This window comes from Chlorocebus sabaeus, chromosome 25 (genome assembly GCF_047675955.1).
Source record: "Chlorocebus sabaeus isolate Y175 chromosome 25, mChlSab1.0.hap1, whole genome shotgun sequence".
NCBI lineage: Eukaryota > Metazoa > Chordata > Mammalia > Primates > Cercopithecidae > Chlorocebus > Chlorocebus sabaeus.
In genome coordinates this window covers 33,101,530-33,127,292 of record NC_132928.1, presented here as the reverse complement: position 1 = coordinate 33,127,292, position 25,763 = coordinate 33,101,530, and the positions used below count along the sequence as shown (strand labels likewise).

General features: G+C 35.9%; 1 protein-coding gene across 7 annotated transcripts in view; it reads right to left on the bottom strand.

Annotated features, from left to right (window-relative positions):
- KCNT2 (potassium sodium-activated channel subfamily T member 2) overlaps positions 1-25,763 on the bottom strand; it is a 410,159-nt gene that overhangs the window by 275,537 nt on the left and 108,859 nt on the right. For all 7 annotated transcript variants that reach the window (XM_037985779.2, XM_037985780.2, XM_037985781.2 and 4 more), the window contains exons 2-3: positions 5,007-5,086; positions 2,626-2,725 (exon numbers count right to left, since the gene is read on the bottom strand). In XM_037985779.2, the coding sequence (XP_037841707.1) occupies positions 2,626-2,725; positions 5,007-5,086 (180 nt within the window). The remainder of the gene's footprint in view (positions 1-2,625; positions 2,726-5,006; positions 5,087-25,763) is intronic.

Genomic DNA, 25,763 nt, shown 5'->3' with positions numbered 1-25,763 from the left:
AGTTCAGCACAGCTGGAGTAAGGGGCTGGTGAGGTGGAGTAGGCAAAAGTTAGATTACTAATCCCAGCACTTTGGGAGGCCGAGACGGGCGGATCACCAGGTCAGGAAATCGAGACCATCCTGGCTAACACGGTGAAACCCCGTCTCTACTAAAAAATACAAAAAATTAGCCGGGCGAGGTGGCGGGCGCCTGTAGTCCCAGTTACTCGGGAGGCTGAGGCAGGAGAATGGCGTAAACCCGGGAGGCGGAGCTTGCAGTGAGCTGAGATCCGGCCACTGCACTCCAGCCCGGGCGACAGAGCGAGACTCCGTCTCAAAAAAAAAAAAAAAAAAAAAAGTTAGATTACTAAGGAACTTCTTTTACTCATGTATCCATTCATTCATTTAACAAATGACTATTGTTTCCCACTTTGTGCCAGGCTCTGGGGATTCAGGCAATGATCCCTGCTGTCCTGGAATATCCTCTCTAGTATTCATGGAATACCACAGAAAACAAATAAAAGAGTAATATTAGGTAGAATATGTAAAAGAGAAACAGGATCTAAAGAAAAAAAAGTAAAAGAAGAACGGTATTAAGGGAGTCTTATGAGGAGATTACAATTTTAAGTAGGAAGCTTCATATTATCTGAGGAAGTGCACCTTATGTTATCTGAAGGAAGAGAATCCTGGACACAAAGAAATGCCCTTATGAAGGACCTGAGCTGGGTGTGTCTGGTATGATCGAGGAACAGAGAGGGGCCAATGTGGCTGGAGCAGAATGGGTGTGGGATGAGTAGTGGGTGGTGAAGTTATAAGGCCGTCGTAAGTACTTTGGCACTCAGAGCAGAGCAGAGTCGTATCAAGATGTGACTTATATTTTACACAAATAGCTTCTACACTAAGAATCTATCAAAAGGGAACAAAGGCAGAATTAGCAGGAGTAATTAATTAGGAGGCTATTGCAGCACTCCAGGTGTGAGAAGGTAGCTTGTACAAACATGGTAGCATTGAGAAGTGATTGTGTGCCAGGTTTATCTTAAAAGTAGAAATGATAGAATTTTCTAAGGCATTTGTATATGCTGCAGAAAAGTAAAGAAATGACTCTAAAGCTTTTGGTACAAGCAACTTCTAGAATGTAATTGTTATCAGCTAAAATGTGGAAGGCTGTGAGTACAGCAGGGTTTGGGGGAAGGATAGAGTTTTCAATCACTGAGATGTGGAAGAGCACTGAAAAAGCTAATTGGAATACATTGAGCCTGAAATGTCTGGACATCAAAGTAGGAAAGTTAAATATGCAGTTGGAATTTGAGGGAATGGGAACACACTGGTTTCCTGTGGTCACTGAGTTACACAGAGATAAAAAGCATAATAAGTAGTCCTGAGGGTCTCAAAGCAGAGTGGCAAATATGAGAAAACCTCTGTTTCTTCATATATAAGGTGAGAATAATAAGATGAAGTATATACTGAAAAAAAAACCACATATAAGAAAACTAGTCTAATGACAGAAATAGCAGGAACTCCAAAATAAACAATTTTTTCACAGATTAAAAGTTCCCTAAGGATACTGAATGTTTCTGTGCATCTCTATATATTTGCTAATAGCAATGTGACTGGTACAAGCTAAGTAATAAAGATACAGTGAAATACTCATAATTATATTTCATTAGTTTTATAAAGAATTATCACAGCTTTTTAAATAAAAGCTCACTTATTAATCTTTAACATTAAATAAATATAGACACCTTTAAATACATACAAACCTTTCAACAAATACAGAATCATTTTACTACCTAGACAAGCTGAGGGGTAACCAATTCATTTAGATGCAGATTCTGAGCTCACTTTCATTTTACTTTTATCTTTCCTTTTTTTAATTTTCTTAAGGCAGACTTGCACATGAAGAAATAATTGTACAGATGTTAGTCATCAAATTTAAGTTTTCAACTTTGAAAATCATCGTATATTTAGTAGGCTGGACAAGGGTACAGGATGATGATGAGATAAATATTATGCATACAATTACACACCAATACCTTTCCCTACTGTTTCCAGCAAAAGGCAGAGCCTAAAAACGAAAATCCACAAATGACTAGAAATATAATTTAATAAGAGCAACACGATTATGAGCACAAAATAAGTCAAGTTAATACATCAGTGTCATTTAACTCAAATAAGATAAAGAACTGCACAGGATAAAACTGAGTCTTGAGATAGTTTTCCTTCCCAATATATGATGGAGTGTTTCCATTGAAGGTTAATAACTACTTATTATTATGAAAATATAAAACTGGCATGCAGTAGAGTAAACCTTTTGGGAGTATCTGAAAATCAAGAACAGAAAGGCATTCGGGTCTTTAAAGAGAGTCACTCATTTTAAAACAAAAACTACTTCATGCACTTTGGCTAGCAATAAAATTTTATGCCTAACAGTCCCATATTAGCATCAAACAGAAAAATAATAAAAGATACCTACCAAGAACCTACAAGAATTATGAAGTGCCTGTAAATCAGATCAATTTTATTTATGACAAACATCTAAAACATCCTTTAAAATGAAGCTCTACACAACATGCTTTAAATTTAAAATGTGATACAACTCAAAATAATCAAAATAATATTGCTGAAGGTCAGGAAAAGGTACCTTACCATTCATTTCCTTGTGAAGGGTTTTCTAGTAGTACTCGGATTATGTATAATAAGCAGCTTAGTAATTTGAGAGAAAAATTGAACAGGCGTATCCTTAGACCTTTAAACAAACAATAAAAGTTTTATTTTCATTTGAACTTAGTTCACAAAAGACTAAAAAGAATTGTCAAAAATATCAACTATAAATACAACACTTAAATTGTATTTAGAAGCTACACTACTATAATTATCTATACTCTCTGAAGTTCTTGGTGGCTGAATTTTAATTACCTGAATATTGAAACAAAAAGTGAGTTTGACAGAATACTTGAACTGCAAATGAGAGTGCATATTTTATACCAAGACTAAATCTAGATTTGAACATTCAGAAGCCACAAAATGTATGTCCAATCAAGGTTGATTAAAGTATGTTTATAAGTTTAAGCATTTTATATATCTGTAAATTTTGGGATAAAGCTTAACTGGCTAGAAAATCTAGCTGCTTACAAATTCACAAGCCGAGTTATAAAATTTATACCTTCACAGAATCTTGTAGATGTGATTATAAAGAAATTAATTATATTTGTATAGTTCTATGTTGTATATTTAATATTAACTATATAATTATAATACATACCAATTATATAATTATATATTATTTATTCATTATATAATAATACATATTAAGTAAGTATAGAGAAATCTTAATAGCATACACTGAGAAATACGCACAATCTCTCCATCTCTCTCACACACACATACATTTGAAGTTCAATAAATTAAATTCTATTTTTAACTATTTAAAATACCCATGAAATCTCAAACTTTTGTGGGGATTAAAACTGCCATGTATGTATCTTCTAAACTGTGTAGGTCACAATTATGCAGCCTGTAATATTCAATGATGATGAAGAAGAGTATTTAAGATTAAGCAAAATATGCATATAGTCTGATTAATATGAGCATTATCTTTCCTGTAATTACCTGTGATATCTGATTCATGCATTATGAGTAAAATTTTGATAAAAACTTCCTTATAATTATTACTTAATAAAATCTAGAAATGAAATGTCACTTTTTTTGTACTACTCTGCCGTTGTGAGTGTGCTTGCGGTAACATTTCTTACCAGTTAAAAGGTCAATGCTTATCAATTGTGAAGTTTTTCCTAGGTTTTCCAATTAAAATGTTGAATACATTTTATGGATTCACTTCCTTATAAAATCTTTCAAATTATTAATGAAATTGTGCTGGTTTTATAGAAATGGGCCTCCTTATAACTGCTTAGTTGCAGTTGACTATGAGTGAAGGGTTCAAACAATGCATCCACCTTTTTTGGCCTGGAAAGATAGGACTCTTAGTGAGGAAATAAGGGAAACTATTCAGATGATGTGACCCCTTTAGGTAATATCTATTTATGGGGCTTCCTTGGATATTCTGAACAATCATGTTAGAAAAGCGTTAGTTACTAACAGTCTCAACCTTGAGGCCAGTCTGTCATTAAGACTATCTGAGCAGTATGACTTAAATATTGAAATATTCTCCATCATCAGTATTTGGATAGCTTCCCACAAGTCAAGCTTCTCTCTTTGAATCCTACCTACAGAGGCACAACTTAATTTTGACAGGAGGATTTCGTGGCCAAATTCACAGAGCTTAACGTCTACACCGACTAATGCAGGCCTTTCCATTCCTTGTGATATTTTAAGCAATGACCATGAAAAAAATTGCATATTGGCTTATTACATATGACTTTTTAAACATATATGGTATTTTGGGAAGCAACAAGTATCAGAGGCACTCCTAACATTGAATAGGCTCAGGAGGACAGTGACTATGCCAATTTTGTATTCTTGAAGTTCTACTTTGTTACTTTCTTACATTTGTATGATGATAAGAATCACTGGGATGTTAAACTCTGAGATCTACTCTACACTTCCTGGCTCAAAATCTCCAGGCTAAGAAAGATAGGAATCTGTATATTTCAGTGCAATCTAGATGTTTCTTATTATTTGGAATGATTAGGAAATATTAAACGTTCCCTTCTCTAAATCAGACAATTGTTTCCCATTGTGGTCTGCCAGAGCTTTTTGAAACTACAATATTTAGAGTTAAAATGGAGGGACCCTCATTTAAATTATTTTCCTCAATGTTTCTACTAATCCAGATAGTCTACTCAGAGGTCTACTTATTGACACGGAATTTGGAGAATTGAAGATGTCCAAGAGGCATTAATATCACTATATGTAGTGTCTATATTTTTCTAAAATGTTACCACCTGCTGGAAAAAAAAACCAATTTTATTCCTGTATCTAGAAAGTATTTTGCAAAAGATTACACAGTTGAAATATTTTGAAGTAAATATATGCACAAACAGAGAGGGGGAATGAAATGAATAACTTACTTGATCTCTGGTTTTTTATGAAAAATAATTTTAGTCTTTCTTTAAATGTATTTTCATTCATATAGAATTCAACTTGTACTCTGCAAACAGAAAATAAAAACATGTAAATGTATGTAAGCAATCATATATTTATTTTCATGAAAAGCAGCAAATATAAATTGATCCATAGTTCTCTAATTAACTTAAAGAATAATATATTTTTAAAATAAATTATTTGATTTAATGCATTATATATTTTAGTAAATTCCCTGCCATGGAAAATGAGAACTGAGTAAAGTATTGATTTAGAGAGGAGCAGTTACTTTCTACTTTTAAAGATGTAATCATTTTAAATATTATACACAGTCAATTCAATTATTTGTATTAATGAATATAGTGAGTGGTATGGATTATTCAAAACAGCAATAATGCAAAAGTCTTTAATATGTGTCTTTGAAAGGGTTTTGAGTCAGTGCTTTCCCCATTTTTTTCCCTATGTAAGAATTAGCTGATGCTTGAAAAATTCAGTTTGGGTACCACCACGCCAGATCTACTTATTCAGAATTTTAAAAGGCAGGGCCGAATAATCAATTCCTCACTACATCTAGAGCTTATTTAGAACACCATACTCTATAACACTTTACCTTCTTACTTGTGGATCAACCAAGAAGTAGTAGTGGCAAATAGAATTGTTAAAGTTACCACAGAGATTATAAAACAAACAACTAAATTAATAGACTGCATATTACATATTTGATCCACTATACAAAAATATCAACAGTCTAAAATAATAACATTACTTTAATAAATACTCTAAATTCTAGCAGTCTTCCTTTGATAAGGCATAATTAATACTTTCAAAATACTAAGTGAAAAGAGAAATCTTGTTCAGTGCAAGGTAACTTATAAATAATACTCAATTTCCTTAATCAGTCTCAAATATATTTATTATGAGTTAGAATTTCAAAAACAGCTAAGAATGGATTTTATTGTTTACACAAAAAACAAATATCTAATTTCATCTTTCCTAATATGGTAACATTTTGAAATTGTAATTCATGTAAGCCAGATAAGGTTTGGGGGTCATCTTTTGGGGGGTGACATTTTTGGTTTTGTTTTTTGCAAGAGTAGATACCTTAGAGAAAACTAGCAGAAAAAAAAACAACTGACATTACAGAGCTGCTCATGCATTTCAGAAATATTTCACTATTATATTATCTTATAAACTCTCTATTACCCTGCTTATTCAAGGAAAACCATGAATAGTTTAAAAGCAGTTTCTTGTGTTACAAAAGCAACAGGGCATTTAAAAAAAATCATTATACTTTAAGTTCTGGGATACATGTGCAGGACGTGCAGGTTTATTACACAGGTATACACGTGCCATGTGTATGGTTTGCTGCATCCATCGACCCGTCATCTACATTAGGTATTTCTCGTAATGCTATCCCTTCCCCAGGCTCCAGTTGTGTGATGTTCCCCTCAACAGGGCATTTTTAAAATTAATTACCAATCGAGTCGTATGTGTTGTATCTTCTAAAATACTTGAATGTTCTTTTATATCTTCTCTCTAAAGAATACATTTCTATTTTTATTTCCTTGTTATCATATTCTCACTTACTTTGTTTTTTCTTCACCTTATACATTAAATAAAATTGTTTTAAAGTAAGCAAGATTCTCTTTAGTCGATAACTTCTCCAGACTAGAAGTTGAAGAAGAACTTCTAAAGAAGCCACTAAAATGGCAATGATATCTTTTAGCAGAACATTTCCATCTGCAAATCTACATAAATACACATGCTACAAAAGCCCATGCACACATACACAGAAACAAAACTTCATCGGTGTCTTGGAAATGCATTATTGGATCTGTTTCCCTTGTTTATCAAATGAAAAGTCAGTTCATTTTAAATATAGTAACTGTAAATAGTGACATAAAGCTAAATTAGTTGAAATTTGTTATGGCTACGTAAGCAAATTTGAGAGGACATACAGCTATTACACAAATAATTCAGCAAAGGCCATGCAGATTTGCTTCCTAGAATTACCAAATTTATAAGAATGATTCCATTTTTCAGATACTATTGGAGTTCAGTACTGGGTATGTAATAGAGGAGCCATTTTTGTTGTTGTTGTTGTTGTTGTTGTTTTTGAGATGGAGTCTTGCTCTGTTGCCCAGGCTGGAGTGCAGTGATGCAATCTCGGCTCACTGCAAGCTCCGCCTCCCGGGTTCACGCCATTCTCCTGCCTCAGCCTCCCGAGTAGCTGGGACTACAGGCACCCGCCACCATGCTCGGCTAATTTTTTATTTTTATTTTTATTTTTATTGTTTTTTTTTTTTTTTTTTTGTATTTTTAGTAGAGACGGGGTTTCACCTTGTTAGTCGGGATGGTCTTGACCTCCTTACCTCATGATCCGCCTGCCTCAGCCTCCCAAAGTGCTGGGATTACAGGCAGAGAGGAGCATTTTTTAACTAAAATGAGGTCATCTACAACCTTAACTAAAATAATGAGGAATCTGGAAAACATATCACATGTGGAAAGGTTGAAGAAACTAGAAAGAATTCATAATTATGAAGAGTTAGGAGTCACAGTTGTCTTTAAATATTTCAGTGACCAACATTATTAAAATGGAATAACACATAATGTGATTCTCTATTAAATAGAACTAATAATAGATAAATACACAAATTATGAATGAGAATTATCCAACTTTGCAACGGCCATCAGTGTGGAGAGCTCTCCAATACCTATAAATGTGCCAAAGGCTGGACAACAGCTTGCAAGCCACTGGCTTTCTCTTTCCTGAGAGCAAAGGCAATTTTGCATGGTGTGAAGTCTCTCATTAAATAATTTCCTAATCCCAATCTAATTATCAAATTATGTGAAGTAAAACTCTTAATGAGTCTGGCGATCTGAGTCAATATAATCATTGAAAAACATGGATTATATTAAAACATGAAATTATACAACTTTTTTTAAAGCCAAAAGGCAAGCAAAATGTTTTTTGATACATGACTTATTTTGGGCACACAAAAAAATGTCCTTTAGGCTTACTGGTTATGGTATAAAGGAGAGTTTTTTTAAAAAAAAATTGATTTAATGTATTAAATTGCTCTTTCCAGCAGCAAGGCATGTTAGCGATAGCATATACTTTTGAGACCTTCCTCAGCACCAAACAGTTTTTTAGCACCCAGATATTTAGTTCAGAGTTTAGTGTTTACCCTTCCCAATGTTTTTCAGGATTTTAACTGGTTTTAAATAAAATCTCACTGCTTCCTTTTTCAAGTTTAAACACTGTTTCATCTCCTCCCTCCATTCCTTCCTCCCTCCTTTCCTTCCTTTAATCTTGCCTCCCTCTCTTCCTTCTTTTCTTCTGACCTCCCTACCTCCATCTAACTTTATCTGAATTTACTTACATCTAGTAGACTCTGTTAGTGTACTCTTTAGTGTACTCTTCTTACACTAAGTTAGTGTACTCTTTCTGGACCTTCCCCAGAACCATAGAGTTTTGAATTAGGACAAATCTGCTCAAAGGTTTATACAAAAGCTAAAATTTAAGGTAATTTTGTAACATTTCTTCAAATACAATAATAACAATTGTATTTGATTTAAAAAGATACTGGAATTCCAATCATTGCTAGGTGGTATCTTCTATTGAAATATGTTCTCCCTATTTAATAGTTATTTTTATGTTGATCAACAACATTTTATTTGGGTAGATCTTACATATTCTTTGTGACACTTATTCCTGGCTATTTGATAATTTTAGTTACTTTTTAAAACTGTTTTGTTCCAATCTTTTAACTTTTTGGTTTTGATATTGGAAATGGCTACCTTGTTGATCTCTCTTACATGTGATTTTTTTCACATTTATTACTTGGGTTTGCTAGACAGACAGTCATGGATATGTTCTTTAAGACCTCACTTAATGTCATCCATAGCTTCTTTGTGAGTTTCAGAGAAATGATAGATAACAAATCCAATTTTACCATCGAGTAACTGATGTAAACAACAGTTAAGTTTCTACTGGACACAAAAATGTCACCAAACTTCTAAATAAAGACCCAAATACTTTTTATATTAAAGGTTGAAATAAATATGAACTATACATACATTCAAGAAAGATTAATGAAAACAAGCAAGGTTATTTACCCACTTGTTCCAGTTCAGGGTGGTAGGTGGCCAGAGCCCATCCTAGCAGCTCAAGGAGCCAGGCAGGACGCCATCTGGACAGGACATCATCACATTGCAAGACACACTCAAACATCAACATTCATGCTAGGATCATTTAGACACGCTAATTCACCTAACTTGCATATGTTTGGCACATGGGAGGAAACTGCAGTAACTGAAGAAAACCCACGCAGACATGGACAGAATGTGCAAACTCCACACAGACAGTCACCACCCCAACCAGGAATAGATTTTTCTCTCAACAATGTTATAACAAAACAATGTTGAATGAAATGGCATTATTTGAGGAACTACCATATTTATAGTTCATTGTTTATGCCTTACTATATTGACTAGCACTTTTGGGGGAAAAAAAAAAAAGTCAAATAATTGTGGTGTCCCTTTCTTATAAGACGATGCCTCTAGTGTTTTAGCAGTAATTAATTACCCTTGGCCCTTTGTATCCATTAAGTTCCACATCCATGTATTCAACCAGTTGAGGATGGGAAATATTTGGGAAAAACCAAGAACAACATCTGTACTGAACATGTACAGACTTGTTTTTCCTGTCATTATTCGCTAGGCAATAGAGTATAACAACTATTTACACAACTTTTATATTTTATTCAGTATTTAGTACTACTTAGGTACTACTAAGTGCTATTTCCCCCCCTAATTTTCCTAATGATACAGACTTGTTTTTCTTGTCATTATTCCTTATGCAATACAGTATAGCAACTATATACAGGTATTATAAGTAATCTAGAGATAATTTAAATTATACCGGAGGATGTGCATAGATTATTATGCAAATCTTATGCTATTTTATATGAGGTACTTAAGCACTGTGGATTTTTGTATTCACAGAAGTCTTGGAACCAATCCCCATGATTACTGAGGAACAATTGTATTTTGTTGAACTTGGGATTGCTTAAATATTTACACTTTACTAAAAATTATATCAGTAATGGATGGGCATTGATTGTTATAAAAAACCTGTATTGAATCTATCAAGTTAATAGTATATTGTTGCTTTTCTTTTCATGTACTGATTTGATGAATTATTTCAACAGCTTTTCTATGATGCAATTGTTTTTGTCTATCTTGGAATAAGTTGTTTTTGTGATGGTAAACTATTCAGGTAATTTGCTGCTGGATTCATTTTCCTATACTTTTTCAGCAGTTTTTCTTCTAAAGTCATAATGGTGTGATGTCTTTTTTAGATTATTCTAGTATCTTCTAATGTGAATTGAAAAACTCCAGATTTTTCTATAGTCTGAAACAATTTAGATATTGCAGAGATGTTTTTTGCAACTGTCATCAATTTTTCCTAATGATATCAACTACCTTAATGTTGATTTTAATTTGATACTTTTTTTTCATTTTCCTTTCATTATTTTGTTCTGGTACTTGAATTCAATGTAAAATTCCCCAGGAGTCTTGTTAAAATGCAATTTCCCTGATTCAATCTTAAAATTCTTCTTTAGTAAATTTAAAGTAGGCCTCATCATTTTAATAACAAGAAAAATAATTCTGATCCAGGTTGTCAATGCACCATTCTTTCAGAAACACTAGTTTGCTTTTTTCTAGTGCTAATGCCTTGACATCTATTCAGGATGTCAAACTTTTGTGGATAGTCTTTTTAAATCTTATAGTAGATATAGATCATTATCAGAGGAAGGTTCTTCCTCTGTATCTACTTGGTACTTGCTATTTCCCTCCTCTTTCTTTCTGATTCTGCAGTATTGGTCATGGAGTCATATATGAGATTTTTATTACTGTACTCATCTCAAACAAGGGATTTTCTGCCTCGACCTTCTGGTCTCAGCAGGCAGATTCAATGGATGCACAGAAGTCCTGTTCTCTATTTATTTGATGTTCGTTGTCCTTTGGAAAATGTACATCTGAATGGCGAGTTAATATACATAGCTCCCAGTACAACTACCATGTCTAAGAACTTTTCACCTGGAGTTATTTCTGTGCTTCTATATTGTGGCATCCCGTTAATTCCATGTCTGGTGATCTGACTTTGATCAGTAAAGAGAAAGTATACTGCCAAGGTTCCCTCACTCTGTTTTCACTACTAACAAAAATAAAAATTATACCTTTACAAATGTACCACATTATTCTAAGTTTAATCCTATTTTCTCTAAGGTCATTGTGATGGGATGAATTATGTCCCCCTAAAAAAAAAAAAAAAAAGTCCTAGCTCTCACGACTTCAGAATTCGAACTTATTTGGGAATGAGGTCATTGCAGACATAGTTAGTTAAATTAATATGAGAGTATACTATAATAGGATGAACACTAAATCGAATATGACAGGTGTCTTTATAAGAAAAGAAAAACTGGCCGGGCGCGGTGGCTCAAGCCTGTAATCCCAGCACTTTGGGAGGTGGAGACGGGTGGATCACGAGGTCAGGAGATCGAGACCATCCTGGCTAACACGGTGAAACCCCGTCTCTACTAAAAATTACAAAAAACTAGCCGGGCGAGGTGGCGGGCGCCTGTAGTCCCAGCTACTCTGGAGGCTGAGGCAGGAGAATGGCGTGAACCCGGGAGGCGGAGCTTGCAGTGAGCCGAGATCTGGCCACTGCACTCCAGCCTGGGCGACAGAGCAAGACTCCGTCTCAAAAAAAAAAAGAAAAGAAAAACTTTCACACAGACACATATGCAGAAGGAAGATGTTCATATGAAGACAAAGGCAGAGATTGAGTTATACTTTCAAAACTCAAAGAACACCTGGGACTACTAGAACCTAGAAAAGGCAAGGAAAGATCCTCTCCTAGAGCCTTAGTAAAGAGCATGACCCTGCCTACACCGTATGTTCAAATTTCTGGTCTCCATTACTGTCAGTCAATCGACTTCTGTTGTTTTCAAGCACTAAGTTTGTGGTGCTTCATTGTGGCAATCCGAATACAGTCATTTTCTATAATGGTGACGGTACCAGTTCTCAGTCACACCATGTTAATTCATTAGAATGTAAACTCCATGAGGGCAAGGGCCATACTGAGTTTTGTCCACGCTTATATCATTTGCATCCCACATATTAGTTAGGACCTATTGGACATTAAAGATTTAGAGATAAATTCCTGAATGAAGGTATAGTGTGGTAGCCAATTTTTTCTTTGTTACAAACCATGAGGACTCTGAACCAATAGTATGGTGGGAGAGAGAAAATCGTCTTACTTTTTTTTTTTTTTTTGAAAGAGTCTCACTCTGTTGCCCAGGCTGGAGTGCAGTGGTGCAATCTCTGCTCACTTCTAGCTCCACCTCCTGGGTTCACGCCATCCTCCTGCCTTAGCCTCCTGAGTAGCTGGGACTACAGGAGGCGTGTAATTTTTTTTTTTTTTTTTTTTTAGTAGAGACGGGGTTTTACCATGTTAGCCAGGATGGTCTCGATCTCCTGACCTTGTGATCCACCCACCTCAGCCTCCCAAAGTGCTGGGATTACAGGCGTGAGCCACCGCGCCCGGCCTCATCTTACTTTTCTTCCTTATAACATCTGACGTTGCAAAACTTGGGTTTATGGTGAGGTGAATCCTTGGGAACTCTTTCTTATTCCAACTTAATCTTCCTTATGATTAATGTCATTTCCCCACAGATTTTGTAAATAGCTTATGAATTTATATTTGTTTATTTATTTGTATCTTTAGCTGTCTATGATTTCAATAAATGTTTATAAAGTATACAGTTATTAATTTATTTGATTTTTACTTGAGTAGCGTAGATATCAACTTTATAGAAAAAGAAACTTTGGGCCGGACGTGGTAGCTCACGCCTGTAATAACAGAACTTTGGGAGGCCGAGGCGGGTGGATCACCCGAGGTCAGGAGTTCTAGACCAGCCTGGCTAAAACGGTGAAACCCCAACTCTACTAAAAACACAAAAATTAGCTGGGTGTGGTGGTGCATGCCTGTAATCCCGGCTACTTGGGAGGCTGAGGCAGAAGAATCACTTGAACCTGGGAGGTGGAGATTGCAGTGAGCCGAGATTGTACAACTGCACTCTAGCCTGGGTGATAGAGTGAGACTCCATGAAAAAAAAAAAAAAAAAGGTTGATTCACATAATTTTAGTGACTGGCCCAAATTCAAATTCATACAGCTAGGATTAGGACAGAGTTGGAACATCGGTCTTTCCATTCTATTTTTGCTTCTTGCCTTCTTATCAAGTTGACACTATTAGTAGTAGAATTCTAGAGCATTTGTAAAATATTATAAAAGAACATTGTAAACAACATATCCACCCATAAATACTGGGCTATACCCATAAATAGTGGGACATGTTTGTTAAGGTCTGCCCTGTGATTATTGACTCTAAACCAGATTCCCATCCATTTCCAAATATTCATACTTAATTTCTGATAACCAATGAATGAAAGTCTGTCAAACACAACTAAACAAAAATAGACAAATAGAAATTAATTAAATGAAAATTCTTCTGTACATCAAAGGAAACAAACAGAGTAAACAGATAATATGCAGAATGCCAAAAAATATTTGCAAACTGTGCATCCAACAAAGGGCTAATATCCAGAATCTACAAGGAACTCAAACAACCCAGCGAGAAAAAAATATGAACTCTTTAAAAGGTGTGGAAAGGATATGAACAGACATTTTTAAAAAGAAGGCATACAAACGTATGCAGCCACAAACATATGCAACCATGCTCAACAATGCTAATCATCAGAGAAGTGCAAAGTAAAGTCACAATGAGATCCCACCTTACACCAGTATGAATGGGTACTATAAAAAGTCAAAAAACAACAGACATTGAAAAGTTTGCAGAGAAAAGGGGGCACAACACCACTGGCAGGAATGTAAGTTAGTACAATCTCTGTGGTAAGCAGTATGGAGATTTTGCGAAGAACTGAAAATCAAACTACCATCCAATCCAGCAATCCAATTCCTGGGTGTGTACCCAAAGGGAAAGAAGTCATTCATTATATCAAAAAGATACAAATACTTGTATGTTTATTGCAGCACTACTACCAATAGCAAAGCAGTCTAAGTGTCCACTTAATGGATGATTGGATAAAGAAAATGTGGGGTAGATATAGATACACACACAAACACATATACAAACACAATGGAATACTACTTGGATATAAAAAAAAAAGAATGAAGTAATATCTTTTTCAGCAACATGAATGGAACTGTAGGCCATTATTCTAAGCAAAATAACCTAAAAACAGAATGTCAAATATTGCATATCCTCACTTATAACTGGGAGCTAAACAATAGGTACACATGGACATACAGAATGAAAAACCAGAAATCGAAGACTTTGAAAGGTGGGAAGGTGGGATGGAGGTAATGGCTGAAAAATTATCTAATGGGTACAATGTTCACTATTCAGATGACGGGTACACAAAAAGCCCAGATTTCACCACTACACAATATACCCATGCAAGAAAACTGCACTTGTTCCCCCTAAATCTATAAAAATTAAAATAAAAATGAAGGCTTGTAAAAAATAAATAAGTAAGCCTCCTATCCATTTTTCATTTTAAAAAGGTAGTTTTGGGTCAGGCGTGGTGGCTCACTCTTGTAATGCCAGCACTTTGGGAGGCCGAGGCAAGCACATTGTCTGAGCTCAGGAGTTTGAGACCAGCCTGGGCAACACGGTGAAACCTTGTCTCTACTAAAATATAAAAAACTAGCTGGGCGTCGTGGTGGGTGCCTGTAGTCCCAGACTCAGGAATCTGAGGCAGGAGAATTGCTTGAACCCTGGAGGCAGAGGTTGCAGTGAGTTTAGATTGCACCACTGCACTCCAGCCCAGGTAACAGAATGAGACTCCATCTCAAAAAAAAAAAAAAAAAAAGATAGTTCATGCTCAAGTGCTTTCAATGAGTTACTACCTGGTATCCAAACTCTGCTCTATGTACACAGAGAAATGTAATTTAAATGTTGTTCAATTTTCCCTAAGATATTTCCCAACTTCTTTTTGCCGTCTAATTATTTTCCTAATTACTCAAGCCTAACATACTCAACACATATAGTCAGTAACATCTTATAAGGAAGGAAAGATTAATTTTGATGACATTTAGTAGCATTGTCTGCATTTTTAAAGTACAATTCAAAATAATGTCAGTTTTGGAAAGGGAACTCAGCTACACACACACACACAGACACACATGTATCCGCACATATATGCATGTGTTTATATATGTTACATATACATATACAATGTCATGTGGTGTAATGGTAATGAGGAAATAAAATGGGATAAATAACAACTATCAATTTCTTTTATTAGAATTATTATCGATAGCCCCTCAATAACTGCATTGACTCTCCTTATCAGCCCTTAGTAATCACAACTTGCAGGTAACTGGAAATAGTCTTGTGGTTTCCATGGTAAAACACATTACAAAATCAGCCAAGAGTACTTTTCTATTAAAGCACTCTTTAAATGGAAAAAAGTATTCTCTTTTCAGTTAGAAAACTCACATCCCTATGTTCAATGTTCATTTGCTGGGTCAACTCTCTGTACTTCCCCATTTTATTTAAAATAATTAAATCCAAGCAACCCCAATTTGATTTAAATCTAAGCATGGAAAACAAAAGATAAAGAAATTCAGAATAATTATAAAGGTATATTTTGTCATTCTTAAATTGCAAAGAGATTCCATCTCTTCATGCCCCCTGACCATCTGTATGAGGTGGGCAGGCCTGAGCCAAGCCATTAAAAAGAGAAAAGAAAAGAAGGAAAAAAAAGCAAAGAATGAAAGGTTTATTCATTTTTATTCTATTAAGTGTATAATAAAGAGCAGGAAAAATATACAGAATTTAGGCTTGTAATAAATCATGTTTGGTAAGGATTACACATCCTTACCACCTCAGAAAAGGAAAAAAAAAAAAAAAAAAGAGCAGATACTCCTAAATTATTTCCAAGTTTATCTTCTTACCCCACCTCCACTCCTTCCCATTATTTATGAACACACAAAAGGCCCCAAAGGTAATATACATACATACATAAGTTCATATACATATGTAAACAAGCATACACATATGTATGATTACATACATTATAGATATATAAAGCTGTTAATCACAAAACTACTTAAAAGCTTATAATCTGACTACAGGCACCCACAACCACAATAAACCGAATAGCTTGCCAATCAAAACTCTTCATAACTACAACACATAAACCCTCTTCTCCTTTTCTCGATACATAAGAGTATAGAAAATACCATGTAATCTCTAACTCAAAAGGGAATATTTCACTAGTCACTGTAAAATCTTGAAGGAAAATATAAAGATCTGACAGTCTAGGATTACCAGGAATGGCACAGTTAAATAATATAGCAAAGTCCAATATGAGGAGAAATACATGTATTTGTGGAGAGGGAGCCAATAGGTCAAAAAGAGTCTGGCTATGTTCCACCAATGAGAGTTATCTGTATGAAACTGGAAATTACATGAACACACTAGTATGCAGTGAAGGAAGCACTTTCTTTTTTTTTTTTTTTTTTAACTTAACACTTCCCACCAAAAACATACAATTTTAAATCAACCCTCCAAATTGTCTCTTCCATTTTGTACTTAACTCGGAGAAGTCACAATTCAATAATGGGCACAACTCACTGGAACACATATATGTCTTTAGGATTTCTCTTAGTATGTAGTGCGCTTGCTTAAGTTCAAGTAACACCTACAACTTTTAATAGGCAAATTGTAGTAGGTGGAATACATGTAAAGTCAAAGTGACAGAATTTGAAGGAAGAAGGGAAAACAGTCACAAATATAATTTCACTTAATAAAAACGAAAATACAAATGGGTTTTCTGGGGAAAATATGTTTTCCACAACATTTGTATGTTAATTAGTTTATTCTGTAGTATAGTGTAAGAGCTAAAGACGATGAGCACAAGCTTTGGATATGCATTTGATTACCAGGTCTGATAACTATTATTCTCTGTAAAATGCAGATATTACTTCCATGTAACAGGATTGCTATAGAAATTTAAAAAACATAGCATATATGTGAAACATACAACAGGGCAATGACAACTCATAACTTTTATACTGTGTTGATAATACAAAACGTTCCTAAAATAAAGGTATAATTGGAAAAACAAAAACTGGTTCATCTATTTCAATTTGATGTGTTTGGTTCCTACAATAATCAGTTACTTGGGAAAAATAAGCATATAATAAAATAAAGAACTTCATTATTTACTTCAGAAAATGCCTACAGATCAATTTATTGGAGATAATAAATAATCTGCTCACCTGAACAAACAGATCACTTATCAAACAGTAGCTTACTCATTAAGATTTCCTTCAAAGCCCTCACTTTGTCAAGAACTTTTACCATTCTAAATCAGTTTTCCACCTTGAAAGATTCCCCTAAAACCACAAGAGTCTTGATCCTAATGTCTGATAAATAACTCAATTATAGCATCACTCTCCTGAAATACTGTTAAAGCTTACTCACTATGAGGCGGAGCAAGATGGCCGAATAGGAACAGCTCCAGTCTCCAACTCCCAGCGAGAGCGACACAGAAGACCGGTGATTTCTGCATTTTCAACTGAGGTACTGGGTTCATCTCACTAGGGAGTGCCGAACATTCGGTGCTGGTCAGCTGCTGAAGCCCGACCAGCGAGAGGTGAAGCAGGGCGAGGCATGGCCTCACCTGGGAAGCACAAGGGGGATTGGAATCCCTTTTCCTAGTCAGGGGAACTGAGACACACAACACCTGGAAAATCGGGTAACTCCCACCCCAATACTGCGCAAGCGGGCACACCAGGAGATTATATCCCACACCTGGCCGGGAGGGTCCGAAGCGCACGGAACCTCCCTCATTGCTAGCACAGCAGTTTGCAATCTCGCAGCAAGGCAGCAGCGAGGCTGCGGGAGGGGCGCCCGCCATTGCTGAGAATTAAGTAGGTAAACAAAGCTGCTGGGAAGCTCGAACTGGGTGGAGCTCACAGCAGCTCAAGGAAACCTGCCTGTCTCTGTAGACTCCACCTCTGGGGACAGGGCACAGATAAACAAAAGCAGCAGAAACCTCTGCAGACGCAAACGACTCCGTCTGACAGCTTTGAAGACAGCAGTGGATCTCCCAACACCGAGGTTGAGATCTGAGAAGGGACAGACTGCCTGCTCAAGTGGGTCCCTGACCCCTGAGTAGCCTAACTGGGAGACATCCCCCACTAGGGGCAGTCTGACACCCCACACCTCACAGGGTGGAGTACACCCCTGAGAGGAAGCTTCCAAAGCAAGAATCAGACAGGTACACTCGCTGTTCAGCAATATTCTATCTTCTGCAGCCTCTGCTGCTGATACCCAGGCAAACAGGGTCTGGAGTGGACCTCAAGCAATCTCCAACAGACCTACAGCTGAGGGGTCCTGACTGTTAGAAGGAAAATTATCAAACAGGAAGGACACCTACACCAAAACCCCATCAGTATGTCACCATCATCAAAGACCAGAGGCAGATAAAACCACAAAGATGCGGGAAAAGCAGGGCAGAAAAGCTGGAAATTCAAAAAATAAGAGCACATCTCCCCCGGCAAAGGAGCGCAGCTCATCGCCAGCAAGGGATCAAAGCTGGACAGAGAATGACTCTGACGACATGAGAGAAGAAGGCTTCAGTCCATCAAACTTCTCAGAGCTAAAGGAGAAATTACCTACCCAGCACAAAGAAACTAAATATCTTGAAAAAAAAGTGGAAGAATTGATGGCTAGAGTAATTAATGCAGAGAAGGTCATAAATGAAATTAAAGAGATGAAAACCATGACACGAGAAATACGTGACAAATGCACAAGCTTCAGTAACCGACTCAATCAACTGGAAGAAAGAGTATCCGCGATTGAGGATCAAATGAATGAAATGAAGCGAGAAGAGAAACCAAAAGAAAAAAGAAGAAAAAGAAATGAACAAAGCCTGCAAGAAGTATGGGATTATGTAAACAGACCAAATCTACATCTGATTGGGGTGCCTGAAAGTGAGGGGGAAAATGGAACCAAGTTGGAAAACACTCTTCAGGATATCATCCAGGAGAACTTCCCCAACCTAGTAGGGCAGGCCAACATTGAAATCCAGGAAATACAGCAAATGCCACAAAGATACTCCTCGAGAAGAGCAACTCCAAGACACATAATTGCCAGATTCACCAAAGTTGAAATGAAGGAAAAAATCTTAAGGGCAGCCAGAGAGAAAGGTCGGGTTACCCACAAAGGGAAGCCCATCAGACTAACAGCAGATCTCTCAGCAGAAACTCTACAAGCCAGAAGAGAGTGGGGACCAATATTCAACATTCTTAAAGAAAAGAATTTTCAACCCAGAAGTTCATATCCAGCCAAACTAAGTTTCATAAGTGAAGGAGAAATAAAATCCTTTACAGATAGGCAAATGCTTAGAGATTTTGTCACCACTAGGCCTGCCTTACAAGAGACCCTGAAGGAAGCACTAAACATGGAAAGGAACAACCAGTACCAGCCATTGCAAAAACATGCCAAAATGTAAAGACCATTTAGGCTAGGAAGAAACTGCATCAACTAACGAGCAAAATAACCAGTTAATATCATAATGGCAGGATCAAGTTCACACAAAACAATATTAACCTTAAATGTAAATGGACTAAATGCTCCAATTAAAAGACACAGACTGGCAAACTGGATAAAGAGTCAAGACCCATCAGTCTGCTGTATTCAGGAGACCCATCTCACAGGCAGAGACGTACATAGGCTCAAAATAAAGGGATGGAGGAAGATTTACCAAGCAAATGGAGAACAAAAAAAAGCAGGGGTTGCAATACTAGTCTCGGATAAAACAGACTTTAAACCATCAAAGATCAAAAGAGACAAAGAAGGCCATTACATAATGGTAAAGGGATCAATTCAACAGGAAGAGCTAACTATCCTAAATATATATGTACCAAATACAAGAGCACCCAGATTCATAAAGCAAGTCCTTAGAGACTTACAAAGAGACTTAGACTCCCATACAATAATAATGGGAGACTTCAACACTCCACTGTCAACATTAGACAGATCAACGAGACAGAAAGTTAACAAGGATATCCAGGAATTGAACTCATCTCTGCAGCAAGCAGACCTAATAGACATCTATAGAACTCTCCACCCCAAATCAACAGAATATACATTCTTCTCAGAACCACATCGCACTTATTCCAAAATTGACCACATAATTGGAAGTAAAGCACTCCTCAGCAAATGTACAAGAACAGAAATTATAACAAACTGTCTCTCAGACCACAGTGCAATCAAACTAGAACTCAGGACTAAGAAACTCAATCAAAACCGCTCAACTACATGGAAACTGAACAACCTGCTCCTGAATGACTACTGGGTACATAACGAAATGAAGGCAGAAATAAAGATGTTCTTTGAAACCAATGAGAACAAAGATACAACATACCAGAATCTCTGGGACATATTTAAAGCAGTGTGTAGAGGGAAATTTATCACACTAAATGCCCACAAGAGAAAGCAGGAAAGATCTAAAATTGACACCCTAACATCACAATTAAAAGAACTAGAGAAGCAAGAGCAAACACATTCGAAAGCTAGCAGAAGGCAAGAAATAACTAATATCAGAGCAGAACTGAAGGAGATAGAGACACAAAAAACCCTCCAAAAAATCAATGAATCCAGGAGTTGGTTTTTCGAAAAGATCAACAAAATTGACAGACCACTAGCAAGACTAATAAAGAAGAAAAGAGAGAAGAATCAAATAGACGCAATAAAAAATGATAAAGGGGATATCACCACCGACCCCACAGAAATACAAACTACCATCAGAGAACACTATAAACACCGCTACGCAAATAAACTAGAAAATCTAGAAGAAATGGATAATTTCCTGGACACTTACACTCTTCCAAGACTAAACCAGGAAGAAGTTGAATCCCTGAATAGACCAATAGCGGGCTCTGAAATTGAGGCAATAATTAATAGCCTACCAACCAAAAAAAGTCCAGGACCAGATGGATTCACAGCTGAATTCTACCAGAGGTACAAGGAGGAGCTGGTACCATTCCTTCTGAAACTATTCCAATCAACAGAAAAAGAGGGAATCCTTCCTAACTCATTTGATGAGGCCAACATCATCCTGATACCAAAGCCTGGCAGAGACACAACAAAAACAGAGAATTTTAGACCAATATCCCTGATGAACATCGATGCAAAAATCCTCAATAAAATACTGGCAAATCGGATTCAGCAGTACATCAAAAAGCTTATCCACCATGATCAAGTGGGCTTCATCCCTGGGATGCAAGGCTGGTTCAACATTCGCAAATCAATAAACATAATCCAGCATATAAACAGAACCAAAGACAAGAACCACATGATTATCTCAATAGATGCAGAAAAGGCCTTTGACAAAATTCAACAGCCCTTCATGCTAAAAACGCTCAATAAATTCGGTATTGATGGAACGTACCTCAAAATAATAAGAGCTATTTATGACAAACCCACAGCCAATATCATACTGAATGGGCAAAAACTGGAAAAATTCCCTTTGAAAACTGGCACAAGACAGGGATGTTCTCTCTCACCACTCCTATTCAACATAGTGTTGGAAGTTCTGGCTAGGGCAATCAGGCAAGAGAAAGAAATCAAGGGGATTCAGTTAGGAAAAGAAGAAGTCAAATTGTCCCTGTTTGCAGATGACATGATTGTATATTTAGAAAACCCCATTGTCTCAGCCCAAAATCTCCGTAAGCTGATAAGCAACTTCAGCAAAATCTCAGGATACAAAATTAATGTGCAAAAATCACAAGCATTCTTATACACCAGTAACAGACAAACAGAGAGCCAAATCATGAATGAACTTCCATTCACAATTGCTTCAAAGAGAATAAAATACCTAGGAATCCAACTTACAAGGGATGTAAAGGACCTCTTCAAGGAGAACTACAAACCACTGCTCAGTGAAATCAAAGAGGACACAAACAAATGGAAGAACATACCATGCTCATGGATAGGGAGAATCAATATCGTGAAAATGGCCATACTTCCCAAGGTTATTTATAGATTCAATGCCATCCCCATCAAGCTACCAATGAGCTTCTTCACAGAATTGGAAAAAACTGCTTTAAAGTTCATATGGAACCAAAAAAGAGCCCGCATCTCCAAGACAATCCTAAGTCAAAAGAACAAAGCTGGAGGCATCACGCTACCTGACTTCAAACTATACTACAAGGCTACAGTAACCAAAACAGCATGGTACTGGTACCAAAACAGAGATATAGACCAATGGAACAGAATAGAGTCCTCAGAAATAATACCACACATCTACAGCCATCTGATCTTTGACAAACCTGAGAGAAACAAGAAATGGGGAAAGGATTCCCTATTTAATAAATGGTGCTGGGAAAATTGGCTAGCCATAAGTAGAAAGCTGAAACTGGATCCTTTCCTTACTCCTTATACGAAAATTAATTCTAGATGGATTAGAGACTTAAATGTTAGACCTAATACCATAAAAACCCTAGAGGAAAACCTAGGTGGACCATTCAGGACATAGGCATGGGCAAAGACTTCATGTCTAAAACACCAAAAGCAACGGCAGCAAAAGCCAAAATTGACAAATGGGATCTAATTAAACTAAAGAGCTTCTGCACAGCAAAAGAAACTACCATCAGAGTGAACAGGCAACCTACAGAATGGGAGAAAATTTTTGCAATCTACTCATCTGACAAAGGTCTAATATCCAGAACCTACAAAGAACTCAAACAAATTTACAAGAAAAAAACAAACAACCCCATCAAAAAGTGGGCAAAGGATATGAACAGACAGTTATCAAAAGAAGACATTCATACAGCCCACAGACACATGAAAAAATGCTCATCATCACTGGCCATCAGAGAAATGCAAATCAAAACCACAATGAGATACCATCTCACACCAGTTAGAATGGCAATCATTAAAAAGTCAGGAAACAACAGGTGCTGGAGAGGATGTGGAGAAATAGGAACACTTTTACACTGTTGGTGGGATTGTAAACTAGTTCAACCATTGTGGAAAACAGTATGGCGATTCCTCAAGGATCTAGAACTAGATGTACCATATGACCCAGCCATCCCATTACTGGGTATATACCCAAAGGATTAGAAATCATGCTGCTATAAAGACACATGCACACGTATGTTTATTGTGGCACTATTCACAATAGCAAAGACTTGCAATCAACCCAAATGTCCATCAGTGACAGACTGGATTAAGAAAATGTGGCACATATACACCATGGAATACTATGCAGCCATAAAAAAGGATGAGTTTGTGTCCTTTGTAGGGACATGGATGTAGCTGGAAACCATCATTCTTAGCAAACTATCACAAGAACAGAAAACCAAGCACCGCATATTCTCACTCATAGGTGGGAACTGAACAATGAGATCACTTGGACTCGGGAAGGGGAACATCACACACAGGGGCCTATCATGGGGGCGGGGGAGGGATTGCATTGGGAGTTACACGTGATGTAAAGGACGAATTGATGGGTGCTGACGAGTTGATGGGTGCAGCACAGCAACATGGCACAAGTATACATATGTAACAAACCTGCACGCTATGCACAGGTACCCTAGAACTTAAAGTATAATAATAATTTAAAAAAAAAAAAAAAAAGCTTACTCACTAAGTGAAGATAGTTTGAGCAAGCATAATTTAATTCATTAATGAGCTTTCTAGTGACATTTCAATTTTTCGTTGTTTACGGTATAAAGGGAGCTTTCCCACACCTGCTGTTCCATAATGTAATTATTTTTAGTCAAAGTAGATGAGGCCTATGTCATCATTTTTAATGACTTCATGTCATTTCTCCATAATAATATTCACCATTTAATCACAAGTCCCCTGCTAAAGGATCCTTAAGTTTTATTTGGTCTCATAAATAATGATTAAAACATCTATATTTCATTAAAAAAAAAGAAATGAGTAAATAATAAATTTATTTTCTATAATTTTATTAAATAATATGAAATCTAAATGTTATTTTTAAATACATGCATATGTCAAAGAAGATAGCAGTAATCTAAAAATCTGGTGATCATATTCTGCCAGTTTTAAATAAGACTCTTTGATGAAACCATCTCAATACAATCTCCCTAAACTATCTGAGAAGTTGATTACGATATAGTTAAAATTTGAAAATGTTATCCTCAAGAAAAATTCACTGTCAGTTCTATCAGAAAAATTATCCAGAACTTGAAAGTAGATAAAGGCAATTACTAGATGCTCTTTCAATGCAGTGCTGGACGTGGTTTTCTATTTTCTGTGATATTGTACAAATGTGAAGGAAAATACATTAATGTATGGAGTTTTGTCTAATAGGTGTCCAAAGAATTTCTGCCTAATCAAAAAAGATAATTTCAAAGGTTACTCTTTATGGGCCTGTAGAACTAGGGGTTGGTGTGGGATGGCGACTGTATTTGTGGAAGCACAGGTGGAGGGGTAACTCAGCAATCTTATTCTATCATTGCCTAGAATTACTTAGCTTAACAAAAGCTCCTAGACTCGTTTTAATGCATTACTATTTCCTTCATTAATTAATGAGGTATATAACATTTCTGACATGTTCTCACTTTATATTTATATAAAGGATGTTTTTAACCGTATGAAAATTATGCTATAACAACCCCTCCTCAAATTAATAAGAATTTCTTACTAATGGCCAATATAATTTAAGATGATGTAACTGCTTTGGAAAACAAATGTTATTTATTATCTTATAAAATAATCTATAGATTCCATAAGCTTCCAATCAAAACCACATAGACTATTTTGTGAAACTTGATAATCTGATTCTGTAATGAGTAAAAGATCAAACTATACTGGATGTTTGAGGAGAAGAATAAAGAGTAGAGGTTTTCTCTACTTGATATTAAGACTTTTAATATGGCGCATGTATACATATGTAACAAACATGCATGTTGTGCACATGTACCCTAGAACTTAAAGTATAATTTAAAAAATAAATAAATAAAAATGATGGTGCAGTAATTAGGGCATTCTGGAAGTAGTACAGAGAAGGATAAATTGATTCATGAAATTTAAAAAGATTCAATAAATTGACTCATGCATATAATAAGTATTAATACATAACAGAGGTGGTATGGCTGAACAGCAGTAAAAAAGAAGCAGCATTAAATAAATGATTCTTTTTAAATGGTTCCCTAAGTGGCAAAAAATAACAGCAAAGAAACAAACAGAAAAGAAATTGGATCTCTATCTCACAGTATATAGATATAGATTAAATCACCTCCTGAAACATTAAAAAGACATTTTAAACTTTTATGAAAAAATAATGGTTAATATTTTTGAACTTTGAATAGTGAAAGTGTACTTTAGAAACCAAACAAAAACAGAAACAGAAAATATGTATAAAATTTCTGCTCTAGGAAGAGTGTAAACCAAGAAATAACTTCACTAAGGGTTCTGAAAATTCTATAAGCTCAAATTTATAAAAAACATTAATTATTTACAACCTTAAAGTAAAATAAGTTCATAACTGGGAGAAGATGTTTGAATAAAATATCTGGTAAAGATTTAAAATTAAGAATACAGAATCATTAATAAATAATTAAGAACAAACATGTAACCAAAAGACGCCAACTAGCATG